The following is a 20,894-nucleotide window of genomic DNA, read 5'->3' as shown; positions in this document are numbered from 1 at the left end:
CACTCTTAGCAACGGCAGTAAATAAAGAGCTGCCGGTCGGCGCTATTGCCGCCACAGAGGTTGACTCAACTTTATAGACTTTCAGAGAATATGACGAATCAATGTGAGAGGAAATAACAATTGGCCGCTCTGCTGTACTCTGCCTCTCTTTAGAGGTCTTATGCCTTACAGCTAATTGCTGCTCACTGTAGCTTGGAGCCAAGCCAGCGATTTGCCAGGACTTTGTTTAAGAGTTGTTCCCCAGCACTGCAGCAGTCACTGAAAAGTATTTTCCTATCAGCTCCCTGGTGCATGGTATTAATAATTCAGCTGCCATCCAATGCATTAGCTTTACCCATATGAGGGGTATAATTAAGCAATAAGGCCCGAGGAGGTGTGGTATATGGCCAATATACCACAGCTAAGGGCTGTTCTTAAGCACGCTGCAACGCGGAGTGCCTGTCCACAGCCCTTAGCCGTGGTATATTGGTCATATACCACAAACCCCAGAGGTGCCTTATTGCTATTATAAACTGGTTATCAACATAATTAGAGCAAGAGAAATACATGTTTTGTCATACCCATGGTATACGGTCTGATATGCCGCGGCTGTCAGCCAATCAGCATTCAGGGCTCGAAACACCCAGTTTATAATGAGGGTTATATCAACAACTGTAATTTAAAGCCGTTTCATCAGAGGCAGAAACACTTCGCACTAGATTTATAGGAATGTATACCACAGGTATCCATTTTGGCTCAAATCTGGTGACTCACTTAGATGATGACCTTTTTGACCATTTACTATCATTTCCCAGATTAGATTTTGATATGATTTGAAAGTTCCATTTGCAACGTACAGTATTAGTACATATTGCATGGTGCTAAATCTTTGTCAACTATTGCCAATTAATATTTTTTTTAACTTATTGTTATATCCTCCCTCTCTATGCTTAATGTAGACTGGTGAAATTATAGAATAGCTTTCTGTATTTGCCTCCAACCAAACCGTATGCAGTCAACAACATTATTTCAAAGAAGTGACAGATATAATACACTCCGGTCTGACAAGACGATTACATTATACAAATACATCAATCAGTGTGTGTGTGTGTGTGTGTGTGTGTGTGTGTGTGTGTGTGTGTGTGTGTGTGTGTGTGTGTGTGTGTGTGTGTGTGTGAATTTGTGTTTCTGCCACACAAAGTATCCTCCCTCTCAAGGTACCAGTGTATATAGAGTGGATTTGCATAAAGATGCACATCCTCTTTGTGCAGCCTAGTCTGTCTCCTTACACACATTTGTAAGCCAGTGATACTGGAGCCCAAACATCGGCTACTGTTTGCCAAAATCACTGTGTGTGTTACAGTAAGATAAGACCCAGGCTTCCTGGTCGTTTGGAGGGAACGCTGGAATACGAGACGGAGCAAAAATCTCAACATATTTCAATGGGAATGAGCACTTTGCTGATTTTTGACATGTTTTATTTTTTAAATGAAAGACCTCCTTCTTGTGCATTTCATTGAACTCGGAAAGGGAACAATGTCAATGAAATTACATGATGGTTCATATGACCCAAATAAATGCCTACATTGAAGCCTACCCTGTTTGATAAGTGATGGTTTTCCAGTAAATCATAGAATTATTCAAGTACATTTTGTTGCATTGATTCTACTGTGAATACTGTGTGGTGTGTGAGTCTGACATTTGGACATCCTGATATTCTCAATATGACAAGAGCAAAGAGTAAGTCCAAATCGAGGATTGCCTGTGTGTTGCTTTAATTCAGAATATAAACTGTCTCATATTTGACACCTAACAGAGCTAACAAAAACTGGAATTGAATTTTGTTCTGTCATCATAATTCTATCTAACCTGTTTGCCATGTGTAGAGCATTATGTGTCAAATCAACCATACTCCAAATGCTATTGTTTGATTTGAATTAAGTTTTAGATTATTCTGTTTGATCAAATCTCCGATCTCATTGTGTGTCTGTTTACTGAATGCAAATTAGCTGCAAATGATTTCCAAATTTGATTGTGTGAGATTGATTTGACATAATTTTTTTGTGAAGCATTAATCTGTTTAACAGTTTTGTGGTTGGGTTACAAGCTCGTATTAATTCTGTTCATGATCATGTGTGGTGTGTGTGTGTCGAAGGCAGAGTATTAACAGTGTGGATACATGGTCATCCATTGTAGTGGAGAGATACATACAGAAAGTATTCATCTCCCTTGACTTATTCCACATTTTGGTGTGTTACAGCCTGAATTCAAAATGGATTAAATGTATATTATTTCTCACTCATCTACACACAATATCCCATAATGACAAAGTGAAAACATGTTGTTTTTTTATGTTTGCAAATTTATTGAAAATGAAATACAGAAATATTTAATTTACATAAGTATTCACACCCCTGGGTCAATACTTTCTAGAAGCACCTTTGTCAGCAATTACAGCGGTGATTCTTTCTGGATAGGTCTCTAAGAGCTTATTTTTTATTCTGTTCTTTTCAATCTGTCAATTAGGTTAGTATTGTGGAGGAACTACAAAGTTGTTGATCAACCTTAGTTTTCTCCCATCACAGCCAATAAACTCTAACTGTTTTAAAGTCACCATTGGCCTCATGGTGAAATCCTTAAGCAGTTTCCTTCCTCTCCGGTAACTGAGTTAGGGCGGACGCCTGTGTCTTTGTAGTGACTGGGTGTATTGATACACCAGCCAAAGTGTAATTAATAACTTCACCATGCTCAAATGGATATTTGTTTGCTTTTTTTTTACCTATCTAATTATTATTATTATTATGTGATTTGTAAGCACATTTTTACTCCTGAACTTAATTAGGCTTGCCATAACAAAGGAGTTGAATACTTATTGACTCTAGACATTTCAGCTTTTCCTTTTTTATTAAAAACATAATTCCACTTTGACAAAAAATCTCAATTTAATCCATTTTAAATTCAGGCTGTAACACAACAAAATGTGTAAAAAGTCAAGGGATGTGACTATTGTAAATTCTTATTAATATTGTAGTATTTTACATAGTCCTGGATATTAATTTTCTGGTAAGTACTGTTGCTTCATGAAAACACAATCCATTGCCTTTGTTTTGTGCCCTTCTTATAGGCTTTATTTCCGCATTGTTTATTTGTTTGTGTGCAGGATTCATCTATGTAAAAGAGATTTAAACATATTTGCATAATGTTTGATTGATTTTACTGTCTTTCCACTGCCTTTTGCTTTGTCTTGCAACTGTCAACAATAATGAGAGTGGGTAAGCGACAGACCCATATGGGGTCATAAAGGCATATAGACCCGTATAGGAAGTGATGATAAAACAAGCATCTTTATTAAATGAACCAGGTGCTCCAATGGTTGACTGTTTTATGATTTTTGATTGATGCCCCATTAGACTTCCTTCATGTTCTGATGTTTAGATTTGATTAGTGTAGGATGTCGTGATGGGCATGTCTGGTGTGTGACCCTAATATGGGTAAAATATTTATCTGCTCACCTCTTAATATAGTACCTTAGATGGCTGATACATGTCGTGTGTCTAACATTAACTTGGATAGTAACTGACCGTTGTTTATTGGTTGAATGCAACTAATGCAATGCGTTGTGATTTCTCTCGGTGTGTATTTTTTGATAATCTGATTATCAACCTATTTTTAGAGTCTTAACAGATCAAAATTTGTTTTGTTTTTCTGTGTAGCATCACTCTGATGTATTTTTAGTAGAATATGTAATGATTTGGCCCAGAGCCTGTTCAAAGAACAACAACACACTTGACACCTGGAGAGAAGCAGTCTGACAGTATGAAGTTATGGATGAAAGGGTGGAGATTAATACTGACCCTAATGCAACGTTTCTCTGTCTCTATCTCGTCCTCTCTCTCCAACGTTCTCTTTAACTCCCTCTCTCCCCGTTTCTCTTCCTCCCTCCAACTTTCTCTCCAACCCTCTCTAACTTTCTCTCCACGCTTTCGGTCTCTATTACTCTCTCTCTCTTCCTCCCTTCGTCCTTCCCTCTCCTTCCTTCCAGACACTATGCATAGCGGCTCAGGCCTAGGCACAGGGGCGATCGTGGGGATCCTCATTGTGGTCTTTGTGCTGCTGCTGGTGGGCGTCGACGTCACCTGCTACTTCCTCAACAAGTGCGGCCTCGTCATGTGCATTGCCGTCAACTTCTGCGGCAAGTCTGGACCCGGAGCCAAGAGCAAGGACCTCGAGGAGGGCAAGGCGGCGTTCACGTGAGTCTCTCTTCTTATCTGCTCCCTGGCTCCCTTGCTCTTCTCTCTGAAATGATGTATGCAATTTGAGTGTCCTGTTTATCCAGCATCCCACAGTAGCTGCTCTCAGACAACGGACCACAGTTTGACAGGGCAGAAGTGCAGGATTTTTAAAACAAAAATGACTCACTACAATGTGCTTGCACTGCACCAGCATTTATTTAAAATACTTTTTCCCATTACAGGAAGGATGAGTCCAAGGGGCCCATTGTGGAGGTGAGGACGGAGGAGGAGTGCACTCCTAACCATGAAGGGGGGGGGCCTACAGAGCCTAACGAGACCACCCCTCTGACTGAGCCTGAGTGAGTACTCAGCACTGGCTATGGGTAGACCCCCTGCTCTGGGGTTGCCCTACACTGGCAAACCCATACTAATCCTGTAATATGTATATGCATAAAACATACTTCTTATTCCATAATGACAGCAGTTGAGTGTTTTGATCATGTGTTTGCTGACATATTGGCTAAACTAATTGTTCAAATAATGGGAGAATGGAACATCAAAACCTGATACTGAAGATGTGCTCGGATGTTTGTTGTTTACACTGATGGTAGCAAAAATAGTTGTTGTACTAACAGCCTCGAACATTTAATAACTTGGACCCTTAAGCACCTGTTTTGCACCTGTTTTGATTTAATTTTCTTTAGTTTGCTTAAGATGGTGTCTATGTCAAAACCTCACTCCACTTTAACATTTTGAATCTCTAGTTCTTTGCTTTATCACTGCATGTAGCACTCACTCTGGATGTCTGTCTGTGCCTTGGCCTCACCCCCCTACCCCTCCCTGCTCTCTTTTTCCTCTCACCTTCTTGCGGCTCGATGGCTCTTCTCTTTCCTGCTTTCCTCTCTTCACAGGCCCGCTGCTGACACTACCGCCACGGTGGTGGACTTGCTCCCTTCTGTCGCCACTAACTCTGAACCTGTCACTGAGAGCTTTAGCACAACCCAGAACAGCCCAGCTAGCGAGAGCACCACTCTCACTTCCAGCGCAGCTGTCCCAACCCCTGTCCCGGCTGAGTCCAAAACTGCCCCCAAAACCTCCCCTAAAAGCAAACCTGCCCCCGTCCCCCAGTCCAGCACGGCCAAACCTAGCACCCCCGCCTCCCAGCGTGCCACCCAATCTGACGTAGCTCCCCTCGTTGACCTAAGCGAGGCTCCTAAAGCCACACCCTCGTCTGACCCCAAGCCCCCGACCCCCACAGCCCCATCCTCGAAGCCAGTCAAGGTCCCCTCCAACCCCCCCTCTGCCACAGCCGATGCCGCACCACAGAGCCAGCCCGAGTCTGTCCAAAGCCCCTCCACCACCAGCAGTCAGAATAAGGACTTACAGATAGACGGCCTGGCCAAGGATGTGTTTGATGCCCCAGGCAAAGGCTCCAAGGCCCCGGCAGACTCCACTGCTGCACCCGCCCAGGACGAGTATGACCCCCCCCCTCCTCCTCCTCCTAGTCTGTTTTACTGTGTCTGTCCTCGCTCACCCTCTATCACCACCTCCTACTGTGTCCTGTTCTCATAGTGATGGTCTCTCTCTCTCTCTCTCTCACATCAGAAGTTTTACCAAATCTGATAGATACGACGGAATTATGGTCCTGATATTACTGCCACAATCATTTCTGTGGTTGTTATCTCCTGAAAACAATCTTTCTTTGCAACAATACAAAGCCATTTCGATCAGCGCCGTATGAAAGGGCTTTGTTCTCGGCGGAAGCTCGTACATTTCAGTCTTATCTCAGGCAAACCCTAAGGATGATCAGGCGAGCTCTGTAGAGCGGTATTCCAGGAGCTTGCTCCGATTGCACCCTCTCTCTTGTCCCATGCTTTTCACCCATAACACCCCAAACATAAAACAGAGATCAGTGATGAATGTCAGGACTTAATGTATCCGTTCGTGGCAACGGGGTTCTCGTCATCGGCATGATGAAACATGACTCTTGAACGGGCAGATATATCTTCATAAGTCTAGCGGGTCTGACGCATCTCCTCCTCCCCGGGCTCCACAGTGATTTGTCTGCCACACGACAACCAACCAGTCTTGCCAGGCATCTTACAGGCTTACTAGATTCCTGAGCTTGTCCACTGAGGACACCTTCTTCCTCTCCTGCGGAGGTAGAATATTCTCCTCCGCAGGCTGTGCTACAGAATACTGATCCCTCTGTACATTCAAAGGACTAGTGTTAGACTATGCCAGCCTTGTTATGTGGACTGTCCTTAGATGGTACTTTTATTTGACTTAGCTGTCCGACTTGTTTGACAGACAGCCCTGAAGGCTGGTTTCGAAGGCCACCCCTAAGAGGTGGACCTTGGACACCCTCGGATCATCAATGTTTGAAAGCCCATTGGGCTCTTGCTTTCCCCATTTCCCATGCTTTTCCCTCTTGCTTTTCCCATGGTTCCCCTCAGCCAAAACATAGGCACTTAGTTTATCTGCATTCTGGCTGTGGCGGGCATGCATAAACACCAGCCTCTTTAGTACCTGGGACCTGCCGAACTTGGCTGCAAACATAGATGTCCACAGGGCATGAACAGGAATGGGGACTATTCAAATATTTACAAGACACTTTTGTTTCTTCCTCCCCCTTCTCTTTTCGTTGCTCAACGGTTTGTTCGCCCCCCCCCCCCCACCTCCCTTTGCTGCCTTTGAGTATTGGGCTCACGCTTCTATGTCTGCCGCTGTCAGCTCTGAGCCCAGGGCCCCAAGTGCGAACTGCTTTAATCAGGGGCAGAAAGCAAACAGAGCCGCTACACTCTCCCATCTCAGAATGGAGGACTGTGTATATATTAAGGCAGAATGAAACTGCAGGATGATTTGGCCCCCCACAGCATTGTACACATACACAGACACACAGCTCTCCCCTCCAGCTGACATACACACAGACACACAGCTCCCCCCTCCAGCTGACATGTGCGCACACACACACACACACACACACACACACACACAGCTCTCCCCTCCAGCTGACATGTAGCTACAGTAAAGTGCAGCTGGCAGATGTAACTGCTCCTCCACATCTGGGTGCTAACAAACAGACAACTACTCGGTTCCTCTGTTTTCATCCATTATATCGTTATATTGGACAGATATCGAGTTCCACTGAGATTTATCTTCCTTGCCTCCCAATATTATCCACACCAAGGTTCCCATAGCAACAGGGGCTCACCCTCCAGCCAGTCCAGACCAGGCTAGCCTAGTTTCCCCTGCCCTGGCTAAGGCCAGGCTGCTTAACAGACCCTGTCATCAATGATCATGGTTGTCAATGGCAGTTTGTCCTCCAGGCGATAACAACACTACACTTGTATAGCTATCCAAGGCCGTTACCCTAATTAGCTACGTTTATGTCACCTTAGCAGGATTCGTGGAGAAAAGCCTTTCAGGCTCCCAGTTTATCTTCATTGTCTAGCACAGGGATGGGCAACTCTAGTCCACAGGGGCCTGATTGGTGTGACACTTTTTCTCCATCCCTAGCAAACACAGCTGATTAATCAAATTACATTCTAAACTGAAAGTCATGATTAGGTGATTATTGGAGTCAGGTGTATTAGCTGTGGTTCAGGCCCTCGAGGACTGGAATTGCCCACCCCTGGTCTAACAGCTAATTTGCCTGACTTGCTATTTGTTTTGGTGGTTGTTTTGCTACACAAACTTTATTTGTCCCCGTTGATACCATTCCTGTGCTACTCTCTACTGCCAAGGTCAGTCAGTGCTGAGATCAATGACCCTATAACTTAATCCGGCAGCCAACCTGGCCATTTTATGAGGACGCTACTCTGACACGTTCAACCGCAGGGCGATACAGCACCAGACGTCTGACAGGGAACGCCAACCCTGAGGTGACAAAATATCCACTGTAATAGTCCTTTCCTTGCCAGGTTGAAGGTGGCCTGAGGTTTCCCACTCTTTCACAGTGGCCGGCAGAGTGCTTTGGCCCTGACACTACCAAAGAGGAAAGCACATTTTCACTGATGCTACTAATCCCCGCTGAGCCGCAAGGCGGTGGGTGGTGGTCTTGAAACATGCATAGCCAGCCGGGCAGTCACCCACTGTGGCCAGCAGCAGCAGTCCTCCCAGAGAGGTTTATTATGGACAAGGTAATGGAAGTCCTGCTGCTGTAGTGATCAAGCCCAAATCTCTGGGATCAGTTACCTTTTGTGGAGTCTGGCTGACAGTAGGAGCCAGATCCCGGTGGACTCCAACAAAGCCCAGTCCACCGGCGGATGGTGTAGATAGTAACCTAAGACCCTTTTCGCTTTGAGGCCGCCATAATGACCCACAATGCATCTGTCACTAATGGAGACTCACGTCTTTATCAGCAATCATCAGTTACTCCAGTTCCTTGTTGACTCTGTCACTGCCCTTTTATACAGGGGCTGTTCACCAATGAGTTACCCTGGTAGTATAATAGATGGTTTCCCAGGTACAATACGATGCCATGGTAGGTGAAATTCTCCAACATGGTTCTTTGCCGTACAGAGTACCGTACTACTTAGTTAGCCTGGGAATCCTCTGGCTTAGTTCTTACCAGAGAGAGGGCAAGTCCATCCTCATTATCTAGCCCATAGTCATTATTCATCACCTGAAGTGTTTATTTGAAGAATATAATTTGAACAGGAAGGGACGGTACCAGAGGTTGATGAAAAGCATAGGTCAACTGAGGCACAACGCGCCAATGAAGACTTATGCCAATTCACTCCAGAATTCTCAGCTCTACAGCTTGATCCGTTTTGATCATTCATTAGCATTTATGATTAGGCTGACAGATACAGGCCCAAAAGTTAGTTTTTTTCCCTTGACAGTCAATCAATACAGACTAACCCCAGACTAATCATAGAGGGAAAAGCAATTTGCTGTGAAGTAGACTAGACTGCTCTGTCACATCTGATGAGATACAAGTTAGGCTTCATTTCATTTAATTATCAAAGTGCGATTTGCATGACTTGTGAAACTGCAGGACTAGGAGAAAATGTCTGGCCCAGTCACAAAGCTTCTGTACTTTACTGCACTTTTGGATGGAATGAAAGATAGTAATCAGTGACACATTTAGTGACCACCAGACCAAAGGGATAAACGACAATGAGGTGTAATTTTGTTGCAGTCTTGAAGTGGATGTTATGTAGAACAGTCAGTGACTTAATGTTGGCAGTTTTTTCTCCATTCTACGTTTCTCCCCATTCATCATTCGCTCCTCCTTCGAGTCAGACCATCTGTACCGCCTCCCAGTGTTGCTTCGTATTGATGTTCTGTTCCAGTGTGCCGTTCCCTCATGTACTGTATCTCTGCTCTCTCAATATAATATAACAATGCATTCTCCCATGAAACGGCTGTGACATCTGCGTGACCGTCTTTGATGTCAGGATAGGATAGCAGAGCAGATCCTGTTATGTGTGAAATGCATTTGGTTCCAGGGGCTACACGTTGCCTCAAAAACCTGAAGCAACTGTTTTTTTTTTCCTTCTTTTTTTAAGACGAAATGCCGCTTAGAACAGACAGTTGTGTGCTGCAAGAGATTGGTATTCATCACTTAATGAATCTGTCTTTTTGTGTGGTTCTCTCCTTCCCTTCAGCGGTAAAATCATGACAGGCGATAAAAGTAAAGCCCCGGAGACAGCGACAGAGGTGAAGAAAGCCCTGTCTGAGGTTAAGACAGTCCCCAACGAAGCTGCAAAGACAAATGGCAACGAGAGCAAAGCATGATCCCGACAGCGAGAAGGGAGGGGGTCGGGTGCACCACGGTCACAGACCTCCAGAGGGAAAGAAAACGTCACACACCACTCCGTCAAACAACAAAAAGCTCAATAAAAGGGTGTTTTTCTTCAGTGTCTTCTATGAGTTCTCCGAGCAAAAGATGAGTTTGTTAGACATGTAGAGCGGGAATAAGACCTAATGCACCTGCTTTAGTGTTTCTTTATCTGTTATTCCTTTTGTAATTTTCTCTGTGTTCACGTGAAGGAAAATCCTTACCTCTAGTTCACTCTCCTTGACCTCCTTTTATATGTCACATCAACGCTGCCAGTCTTTTAAATGGGACAGAAGCTAAGTATCATTGGCACAGATAACCATGGGAGTTGTAGCTTTACTTCAGAACAATGCCTTTACGATGTGCACACACCTGACCCACACACTATTTCCAGTTATGCTCTCTTTTGTTATGCAGTAATGCCATCGTTATTTCCACTGCTAATGGATTTTTGGGGTACTTTTTAAATGTTTTGTTGTGTGTTTAAATAATGTGCAGAAGTAACTGCATGTTATTGTATCTTTATTTTTCATGTATAATTTGAGAACTAGAGAGAGCATATTTTTTCATATGTGGTTGTCTTTTGTTTTATTTTTGTTCTTGAATGTTTACATTGTGTTAACTCTGTCCCAAGATTGTGTAGACACAACAAAAACAAAAGAAGACACAGCAGAAGTACAATGTTTATTCCACAGTTATAGAGGTCGGAGTTGGCGGTTAGCATTACGCAATTTATCGTCTCTAAGATTAAATGTTTTGGTTAATTTGTTTTGGCAAATATATGAACACACTTTCTCTAACACACAAATACACACACCTCTATATCTTCTTAATGAATGATCCTATTAGATGAGCTGTGGACCTGTTCCACTCCAGGGGTTTCAGGGCTCAGCTTTAACCCCGGAAATGTTGCAGGTCCCAAGGAAGAGACGGGCATACAGAGTAGCATGGCTTATGGGAGAATGATGTAATCAAAGGCCGGATATGAGTGGTAGCAGCTGAATGTATGAACAGAAGTCCTTAAAATAGCCTAGAAACAGTCTTATTTATTCCCCCATTTGATGGCTTTGTCCCATAACTTCAGAATACTGTGCCTGTTGCGAACAGCACTTCCAATTTAGTGATTGATTGAGCTTCATCTCAAAATGCAAGGGAATAAAAATGTATGTTTTGTGTTTTTCAGCATATTTTATGCATATAAACAAAAGTAATGGCCGGATTTATACATTTCTTATTTAAGCCATAGTACTCCGGTGTGGATTTGGTCAAATCAAAAAATATTAAATCTGACCTTTTTGTACAGCGTTTCTCATACTTTAGACTGCAAGCTTGTGCACTGTGAATGCGTGAATATCCTAGTGTGAATACGTGTTCTTTGTCATAGAATTAAAATATGCATAGTTTGGTTGTGAAAGGTATAGCTAATAGTACAGACAACAAAAAAGTTCCATGAAAAACCATGAAAGCAATGAGCAGACGAAAACAAGAAAACAAAATAAGAAGACGGTGCCTTCTGAAACGTCAAAATGGCAGCACGCGTTCCATCCTGCTCAGTGTCTGCCTGTTCTAGGAGGTGACAGCATAAGGTTTCGTGTCCTAGTTCTGTCCATTGCCATTCCTTCACTACACAGTCCAAGGAAAACACACAGGAAGAGTACTGACAATGTAACTGGTTTGTAAACTGTGAAATGACTAAACCGCTGCGTCATTGTGTTAGTGCATAAACTCAGCTCGGGGGGTGAAAATGGAGGTGGTCAGTTGTGTCCACATCGTTTTCACAAGGCTCCTCATTCACTGGTTCTCCATGTGACTAATGCAAATGAAAATGTTATCCCCAAACAAGCAAGGAAAAACAACATCCATTCCAATGATTAACTCATGATCACTACACCAAAAGTTCTTTCACACAAACACAACTTTGGACATGATCAAATATTTCCAATCCCAATTGGCTCAAATGACTTGCAGTCACGGTTGGTCTTCAAAACCGAACATCATTAATGAAGGAAAAAATGTTTTTTTCTTGAACTGAAACAAGCATGCAATGTACTCTTATCTTGGATTTCATTGGTGTGGCAGCACTGAAAGGTTCCTGAGAAAGGAATTGACCAAGGCTTTATCTGTTGTACATTGATCTTTTGAAGTGTTCTGTAAACTGTCTGTTCCGAACTTTTTTGTTTCCTTCAAAATAGACATCAAGTGCTTTTACTCCACAAGGCTCTGTAATGTAAAGAGGTGTGTTCAAATGACACAGTTTCTGATTAAATGTGTATAAACCATTCCTAACCATGTAATAAAAAAAAAGATATGGGTTTCTCTTGACCCCAAAAAAGCTGGACTGCTGTGGCTTTTGACCTATATGTTCAAATGCTATGATAATGTGGGACCAATTCCTATGTACGTTTACATTGACATTTTCATTAGTGTACTGTGCCATGAAACTTATTTCAGGAAAGAAGTCAGGGGAACAAAAAAAAACGATTTTCAAAAACTTTAGAAATGCCATGAGAAAGGGAAAAACGCTCTTTCTCTCTGACTTCCTGAAAGTAACCACTCACCTGACACCGTTGGCTTGGTGAAAGTGAGGTGTCACCGTATTGCTTCCACCTCACCAAGCATGCCAGTTTATTTCAAGGAATACAGGAAGTATGGAAGCGTTTTTTCAAGTATTTGAATGGAGTCTAGGGCCATGTTCAGTATGAAAACATTGTGGAATGTTGCAGATAGAATTGCCATGATTAGAGATTACGTGATTGCTTAGTCTATATAAAGATAGGTATTTTTGTTCTACATCATATATTTCTATCTGAACATTGGCCAATGTTGTGACCTGCTGAACATTGCCCAGGCAATCCAACGAGGTTTGGAGTCTCTTACTCCGATAGCCAAACAAAAGTTGGTAATGTGACATTTTCAGTCAGATAAGGGCGTTTTCCCCACCAAGATGTTTCCCAGAGACCTCCATTCTCATTCTTACCCACCATTCCCTGCTTTTGGGGCCTTCTCTCTTGTATACAGATTTTTACTAAGTGAAACATTGGTACCACCTCTCTTTCCACTGTCACTGGTGTAAATACGGAGTACTAACCAACAAAAAAAACAGTTTGACTTTGCATTCTGTCAGAAATTGTGTTCAATAAAGTTAAAGGAAAAATATCATTGCGTAATTGACTTTTACTTAGCCACAACAATGACAAGAAGTCCATCAAAGAAAGTATTCTGACAATGTTTTGTTGGAGTTTTTGTTAGTCGTGACTTTCAGTAATAGTGTCAATAAAAAAAATTGTATTTTATGGTAGTTTGTAGTGTACCGCTTGTTGGAAATTTGGAAATGATGAAGGATGCACTTTGTTAACCAAAAACATGTAATGACAATTTGAGTGAAGGGCTCAGATTTAGCGGAATCCATTGTTGTTTACAGGATTTACTCAGTCACTTAAGTAAACAACAATGGGTTGAAGTACGCAGCTAAACACATCTGAGTAAATATTGTCATCCATGATTATCATAATATGCTGTACCACAACCAACCATACATTGCCCATACACTACAACCATGATGCTGAGGATTATAACCACTAGATGGTAGAAAAGGGCAATTCCATGGTAATGGATTTACCCTGAGACTTCTATTTTTCACTTTAAAATTGTTGCTAAACAAAAAAACATTGATTTCAAAGTTTAACAAAGCGCACAACACTATGCACTGATTACTTTTAACATTTTACACAGAACATTTACTGAAAACTGTGCAGATGCAATGTTTAGTAACAGAATTATAGTAAAATCTCCCCCCCAAAAATTTATCTGACCAAGTTTACCAAAAACTGTTAAATATCTGCTCCGAATTAAGATGCAAAGATGTCAGAAGGAATGGAGTGTCAGGTATGATATGACACATTGACCTTGAAAAAAATATTTGGGTTATTAAACTACAGTAGGTGAAGTGGATTTACATCCGGTAACGAAATTACTGTAACGGAATTAAATAGGGATGTAACATTCACCAATACGCACCGGTACCTGATTTTAATGTTTAAGATACACGTGCATCGGTCTGCGAACCCCAAACAGATCCAAATGTAGCATGCATTGGTCAAATGATACAAATCGACGGTTCATATTACTTTCTTTCTACCTTCCCGAAAATACCTCATATTTTGTGACAATTGATGCGTCCTCTTCTTCAGTGTCGAACTGCAAGTGTTGACCGCCATTGATCCCAAAGCAATATCAATAGCCTGGTCAAATGCGCTCTGTGCCCAGCTTCGTGCGCTGACCAACGCGAGGTATGTGGCCTGTTCCTGATCTTGGACATCTGCGTTGCACCTTCAGCATTCAAATTGTATAATCGCTTGCGTGATATTGGGCTTGTCACGGTGTGCGCTACTGGTGGATAAGTCAGGTGCAGGAGAGCAGAGGGTTGTGACCAGCGCACACTTTAATAAGGCAGAGGCAAATAAAACAGACAGACGCCACTGCGTCAAAACCTCCAGCCAAAGGTAAACGTGCTATGCGCGAAACTGTCACAAAAATTGAGCAAATGTTGTACAATAAACATCCCTCGTGAAAAGTCACAGAATAACGGGGGAAAACCCAGCCTGGCGCGTACACACGAACATGTAACAAAAACAATTTCACACAAAGACATGGAGGGGAACAGAGGAATAAATACATGCAGTGTGATTGGGGAATGAAAACCAGGTGTGCAGGAAATAAAAGAAATGGAACAATTGAAAAATGGAGCGGCGATGGCTAGAAAGCCGGTGACATCGCCCGCCGAACGCCACCCAAACGAGGAGAGGAGCCGACTTCGGCGGAAGTCGTGACAGGGCTTTATTAGTGGAGTGACAACCTATGTCATTTGCTAGGTTTATTTTTATATAAAAAAATGTAATCTATGGGGTGTTGAAAATTTGGTTTTACCGGAATCAAAGTAAACTAGAAGAGACAAGTCTGGCTATACCTAAGGCTTCGAACACACCGACAGGGTTTTTGCGCGAAATAGTACGCAGCATCACCTGGATATTAAAAAAAATATTTGTTTAAATTTAACTAGGCATGTCATTATTATTTACAATGAGGCCTACCCCTGCCAGATGTGATATAGCCTGGATCCGAACCTGGGACTGTAGTGACGCCTCTTAGACCACTGCACCACTCAGGAACATTTGTATGCAGCAGAAGTTCAACATTCACCTTCAGCTACCATTTATGTCAAGCCTTCTACCATACAGTTTGACAAATCCAACCTATGCACCACACCGAACGCACTGCAACGCAATGCTGCAATGCAAACATAGCGTTTCATTGGAAATTCATGTAATTCTGGTGAACCAAAATGCAATAATGCAAGGCATGCAGTGCCACAACCACCAGTCCCATAGGGCGGTGCACAATTTGCCCAGTGTCATCTGGGTTTTTTATTTTACCTTTATTTAACCAGGCAAGTCAGTTAAGAACAAATTCTTATTTTCAATGGCGGTCTAGGAACAGTGGGTTAACTGCCTGTTCAGGGGCAGAATGACAGATTTGTACCTTGTCAGCTCAGGGTTTTGAACTTGCAACCTTTTGGTTACTAGTCAACACTCTAACCACTAGGCTACCCTGCCTCCCCTACTTTTCTGGTAGTACTACACTACTTTTCTGGCAATGGTGTTGCGTGTGAACGCTATCCTTTTAAGCTTGGAAAAGAGACCCAGACATGGACCACACTCCCTCTCCACCGAATAGCAGGGGAAGGGTTTGGCCATGGGGCTTTACAAGTAGGTTGTCGTTGTAAATAAGACATTTGTTCTTAACTGACTTGCCTAGTTATTAAGTAAAGGTTCAATTAATAAATACAACAAAAAAATACCCAGTGAACAAGCATTACAATATCCTTTATTATGATCGTTCAGGTTCACCATCAGCAATAGTTTTGGTAGTTTTGCTCTACACAATCAATGCATTTTTAGATATTGCCCCACTAATTTGATAGTGGTAGTGGGATAGTCGATGCCTAGCCTCCTTTATGGCTCAGCTCAGGTGCCTACATAGTGCAGACACCATAAACATACATAATGTACACAAACTCAAGTCTGCTCAGACAGACCCAGCTCAGAGGCCCAGCTCACGAGCTCCATCAGAACCAGATGTGCATGTATATATACTGGAAAATGTGTGTTTATGCAACAAATGTTAGTGCATTAAATCATTTCACATCAAACCAAATCCCGTCGATTCATTCTCTACTCAAACTGAATCTCACTGAAGCGTTTCAAACTAAAAGGTATGGTTCCTGTATTGTATCTAGATACATAGGCTCTGATACGTATCGAATCATCTTTGAAAGGGAAAGATGCACATCCCTATTTAAAGAATGGGTGCCTGATCTGTATTATACAGAAATGCATAATTATGGATATGAATATCATTGTCTTCATGGTGATGTATCCTGAATAGGTACACCAGTGTCAATTTTAGCATGTAAATCTTGGTGGGGCAAACCCCCCAAAATTTTGGAATGCATGCCAGCAAAGCCACAACACAACACTAAACAATACATTAATTGCACTATAACGGTGACAGACGGTACCCACAAACTGTTAGGGCATACATAAATCTGTCTAAACAGCAGAGCTTTCTTTTCAGCACCATTGAAACTATCCTTACTACCGCTACACCTGGATATCAGCAGAGCCTGGCAGCGAAACTGCCTTTTCGCTGCCTTTTTACTGCCTTTTTACTGCCTTAAAAAAAACATAGCTGATATGGCTGACTTGCTTAAACAAATGTGGTTTCTGCTGACAATTGAGATGTACAAACTATGGCATAAGGAAACGATTAGCGGATAAGAGGCAATCCGTAATTTCGATTAAGATATTAAGGAGAGAGCTAAGACGGACGTAGTCAATATAACTATTTATTCAGCACTTTTGAAATGTACAGCGACAGTATTCAGAACATGGGCCGTTCTTACAGTATTCTACCTGTACACCAAGTCAGAACCGTTGGATAAATAAAGGGGTATATAAGCAGACAATGAAACCTCTTACAATATTCAATGATGTCATTTCTCTAAAACAGGCTATAGGCTAGATGTGCACCACCAAGTCAGAACAGTAGGCTAAGTTATGAGGGGTGAAGGGACCAAATTATTAGGGTGAGGCACATGGGCAACTAACAGCTTACTACACTACTTTTCTGGCCCATGGTGTTGCGTGTGAATGCTATCCTTTTAAGCTTGGTAAAGAGACCCTTAAACCCAGACTTGGACCACACTCCCTCTCCACCGAATAGCAGGGGAAGCAAAATAGTGATTGCTTTGCAAAGTTTGCAGTTAACCACGGATTCCTTCCAAACCACTCATTGCTGAATTTGCGATTTCGATCTTGTGTAATGTTTATGGCCGACGAGCGCTGATACGTTTTATCTATAATATATTTTCATATGCCAAGGATTGAAAAGGATTTGCCAGTAGATTGACGACATGATTTATGATGACTGCTTGCTTGCTTGCTAACTAAGATTTGGAAGGTATGATGTTGACATGATCAGTCCAATCAAAGCTACAGTAGATATAAAGTGATTTGGCGTCCTTTTATCTGTGGCCTTCTTGGATGGGCACTCTAATGTAAATCTATGGCAGCACCCAAGGGGGCTTGTACTTTCTAGCTCTCCCTGTAAATGTTGTGGTGACGTAGGGTCCCCATGAATGACAGAACAGGGTGCACTTGAGTGACAGAGCAAATCACGGTGCAAATAGAGAAGATTGCCAACCCCTACACTCTGTATTTTCCGCTGGCTGCCCTTCTACTACAGAAAGCACTGAGCTAGGCTGAAACACCTGCATTTTGGAGCTGCCTTAATTAACTCAAGAAAGCAAAAAACAAAAAAGAGACCATGTTTGTATGTGGCTTTATTAACACAATACATTGTTTTTTATTTTACTTTTTATTTTACCCCTTTTTCTCCACAATTTCATGGTATCCAATTGTTTTAGTAGCTACTATCTTGTCTCATCGCTACAACTCCCGTACGGGCTCGGGAGAGACAAAGGTTGAAAGTCATGTGTCCTCCGATACACAAACCAACCAAGCCGCACTGCTTCTTAACACAGCGCCATCCAACCTGTGTCCGAAGAAACACCGTGCACCTGTCAACCTTGGTTAGCGCGCACTGCGCCCAGCCCGCCACAGGAGTCGCTGGTGCATAATGAGACAAGGATATCCCTACCGGCCAAGCCCTCTCTAACCCAGACGACACTAGGCCAATTGTACGTCGCCCCACAGACCTCCCGGTCGCGGCCGGTTACGACAGAGCCTGGGCGCGAACCCAGGGTCACCCGGGAGGCCAATACATTGTTTTTATAGTGTTTGCAAACTGATGTGACACGTATTAATGCCAAAATAACAACAACAAAAATTGCAGAACAGGTTGGGCTCAAAACAGGTGGGGCTCAAAACAGGTGGGGCTCTGCCCTACCTGCCCTGAATGACAGGTTGCCACTGAGGTACACAAAGGTAGGAATATGCAATATACTACTTTTGCATATTTGGGTATTATTCTACACAGTGGCTATTATTCTAATGAGCTCCGCCTCCAAACAAGATCACATTTGGTTGGTCCGGACCAGACCAAATCTGAACCAATCATAGACATCTATGTTTCATGAGTTTGGACAGCACAGTAGAGCACAGTAGAGTACAGTATATACAGTGCATTCAGAAAGTATTCAGACCCCTTGACTTTTTCACATTTTGTTACATTACAGCCTTATTGTAAACTGGATTAAATTGTTAATTAAAGCAAAAACAGTTTTTTTTTTGAATTTCTGCAAATGTATCAAAAAAAAAAAAAAATGAAATATGACGTTTACATAAGTATTCAGACCCTTTACTCAGTATTTTGTTGAATCACCTTTGGCAGCGATTACAGCCTTGAATATTATTGGGTATGATGCTACAAGCTTGGCACACCTGTATTTGGGGAGTTTCTACCATTCTTCTCTGCAGATCCTCTCAAGCTCTTTCGGGTTGGATGGGGAGCATTGCTACACAGCTATTTTCAGGTCTCTCCAGTGATGCTCAATTGGGTTCAAGTTCGGGCTCTGGCTGGGCCACTCAAGGACTTTCAGAGACTAGTTCTGAAGCCACTCCTGTGGTTAGGGTTATTGTCCTGTTGGAAGGTGAACCTTTGCCCCAGTCTGAGGTCCTGAGCGCTATGGAGCAGGTTTTGATCAAGGATCTCTCTGTACTTTTCTCCGTTCATCTTTGCCTCGATCCTGATTAGTCTCCCAGTCCCTGCCACTGAAAAACATCCCCACTGCATGATGCTACCACCACCATGCTTCACCGTAGGGATGGTGTTGGCCAGGTGATGAGCGGTGCTTGGTTTCCTCCAGACATCTTGGTTTCATCAGATCAGAGAATCTTGTTTCTCATGGTCTGAGAGTCCTTTGGGTGCCTTTTGGTTAAGATTTTGTTCATCCAGGGCAGACTGACCAAATTTGAACAACTTTTCAACGTTTTTGGAAGTCTAGTGTCAGTCGGTGCTCAGTGCGTGAGGATGCTCGTTAAAGTAAATAGAAAAGAGAGTAGGTGGTAGGTGTCATGGTAAGTGTCAGTTAGAGCCGGGAAAGGTGACATTAACTGAAGAGCGAGAGCGGCAGAGAGCGGGAGCATGAGAGCGAGCGGTTTGACCACCAGCCAACAGAAAGAAACAGTTATAAGCGGAACACAAACGTATGCCAGTGGAAGGGAGGACAGTAGCTGGTGACCCAACTGGTTTGTGACTTCAATGATTTATCCATTTAGCCAATTAAATTTAAATTAAATTAGCCCCCCACTCCTGCCTTGGGCCAATCAGCGTAATTTTGTAAATACTGGATTTCAATGACAAGACGCATCATTCACCCAAGTGTCATCTAAATCCTCCCAGTGCTATCTGAGATATCGCATGTGACTAACGTACGAACGAATAAGAACTAACAGAGACAGATCCAGAGTCCCTTCACCGATTTCATTGTGGGGGACAAGTGTCAGGTATACGTCATGACAAATGTATGCTAGATTTGAGTGATACTCACTGTGCTGAAGAGAAACCATGTTAGATGAGTATAACCGTGTGGATGCATTTCTAACTCTTATCCACTAGATGGCACAGTGGTACTATTTGTCAAATTTGCTGGCTCAAAGGCTGGATTGATAGCAAAGCACAATGTGTACAGTACCTGAACAACAAATATATAATGATTCATCACATAGACTTACAATCTATATCATTCAGTCTAATAACTCCAAGATTAAAATATAACAAAGCACAATGTGTACAGTACCTGAACTACAAATATATAATGATTCATCACATAGACTTACAATCTATATCATTCAGTCTAATAACTCCAAGATTAAAATGTTAATAAAATAAGCATGTAGCATTCTTATCGATTCTCTAGCTTGTTTTAGATGCATACAGCCATAAAGTACAAATTATACTTTATATGTATCAGCTTTCAAATCTATTGGTTTCATAGTTTTGACCAGTGTTTGGCAGTCGATATTGGCCCTTGAAAGGTTAAACTATGTCTAGTACATCTCCAGCCTCAGTCATGGAGAATCACTGTCACATTTCACCAGACAGTACCAGACCAGGTCTGTACCAACACCAACCCACTTTCACCACACTTTGTGAACTCCGATCTGGCAGCAACAAGATATTTTAGTAAACACTTGAATGTCAGTTGGCTGAGAGGTAACATTTCTGTCTGACTGACTGAATGAGAGAGAAGTTAATGAAGAAGTGAAGTGTAATGATGACAGTGGATGAGATTGTGACGTGTCTGTCTGTCTAGCTGGTGTGGCTGTCTAAAGGCCAAATTTGGAGTTCAATAGAAGCTTCTGGTCTGGTGCCTT

General features: G+C 42.5%; 1 protein-coding gene across 15 annotated transcripts in view; it reads left to right on the top strand.

Moving 5' to 3' along the window:
- The window catches only part of LOC112257981 (neural cell adhesion molecule 1), a 301,900-nt gene extending 288,745 nt beyond the window's left edge, over positions 1 to 13,155 (top strand). For 10 of the 15 annotated variants that reach the window (XM_024431981.2, XM_024431974.2, XM_024431975.2 and 7 more), the window contains 4 exons: positions 4,022 to 4,229; positions 4,454 to 4,570; positions 5,123 to 5,686; positions 9,827 to 13,155. In XM_024431981.2, the coding sequence (XP_024287749.1) occupies positions 4,022 to 4,229; positions 4,454 to 4,570; positions 5,123 to 5,686; positions 9,827 to 9,956 (1,019 nt within the window). In that variant the 3' untranslated portion in view covers positions 9,957 to 13,155. The remainder of the gene's footprint in view (positions 1 to 4,021; positions 4,230 to 4,453; positions 4,571 to 5,122; positions 5,687 to 9,826) is intronic. The other 5 variants (XM_024431982.2, XM_024431983.2, XM_024431985.2 and 2 more) reach the window with 2 other exon arrangements.
- The last annotated feature ends 7,739 nt before the right edge of the window (positions 13,156 to 20,894 follow it).

This window comes from Oncorhynchus tshawytscha, linkage group LG09 (assembly GCF_018296145.1).
Source record: "Oncorhynchus tshawytscha isolate Ot180627B linkage group LG09, Otsh_v2.0, whole genome shotgun sequence".
Lineage (NCBI taxonomy): Eukaryota > Metazoa > Chordata > Actinopteri > Salmoniformes > Salmonidae > Oncorhynchus > Oncorhynchus tshawytscha.
Note: the sequence above shows the minus strand (reverse complement) of the source record. Positions and strands in the feature narration are given on the sequence as shown.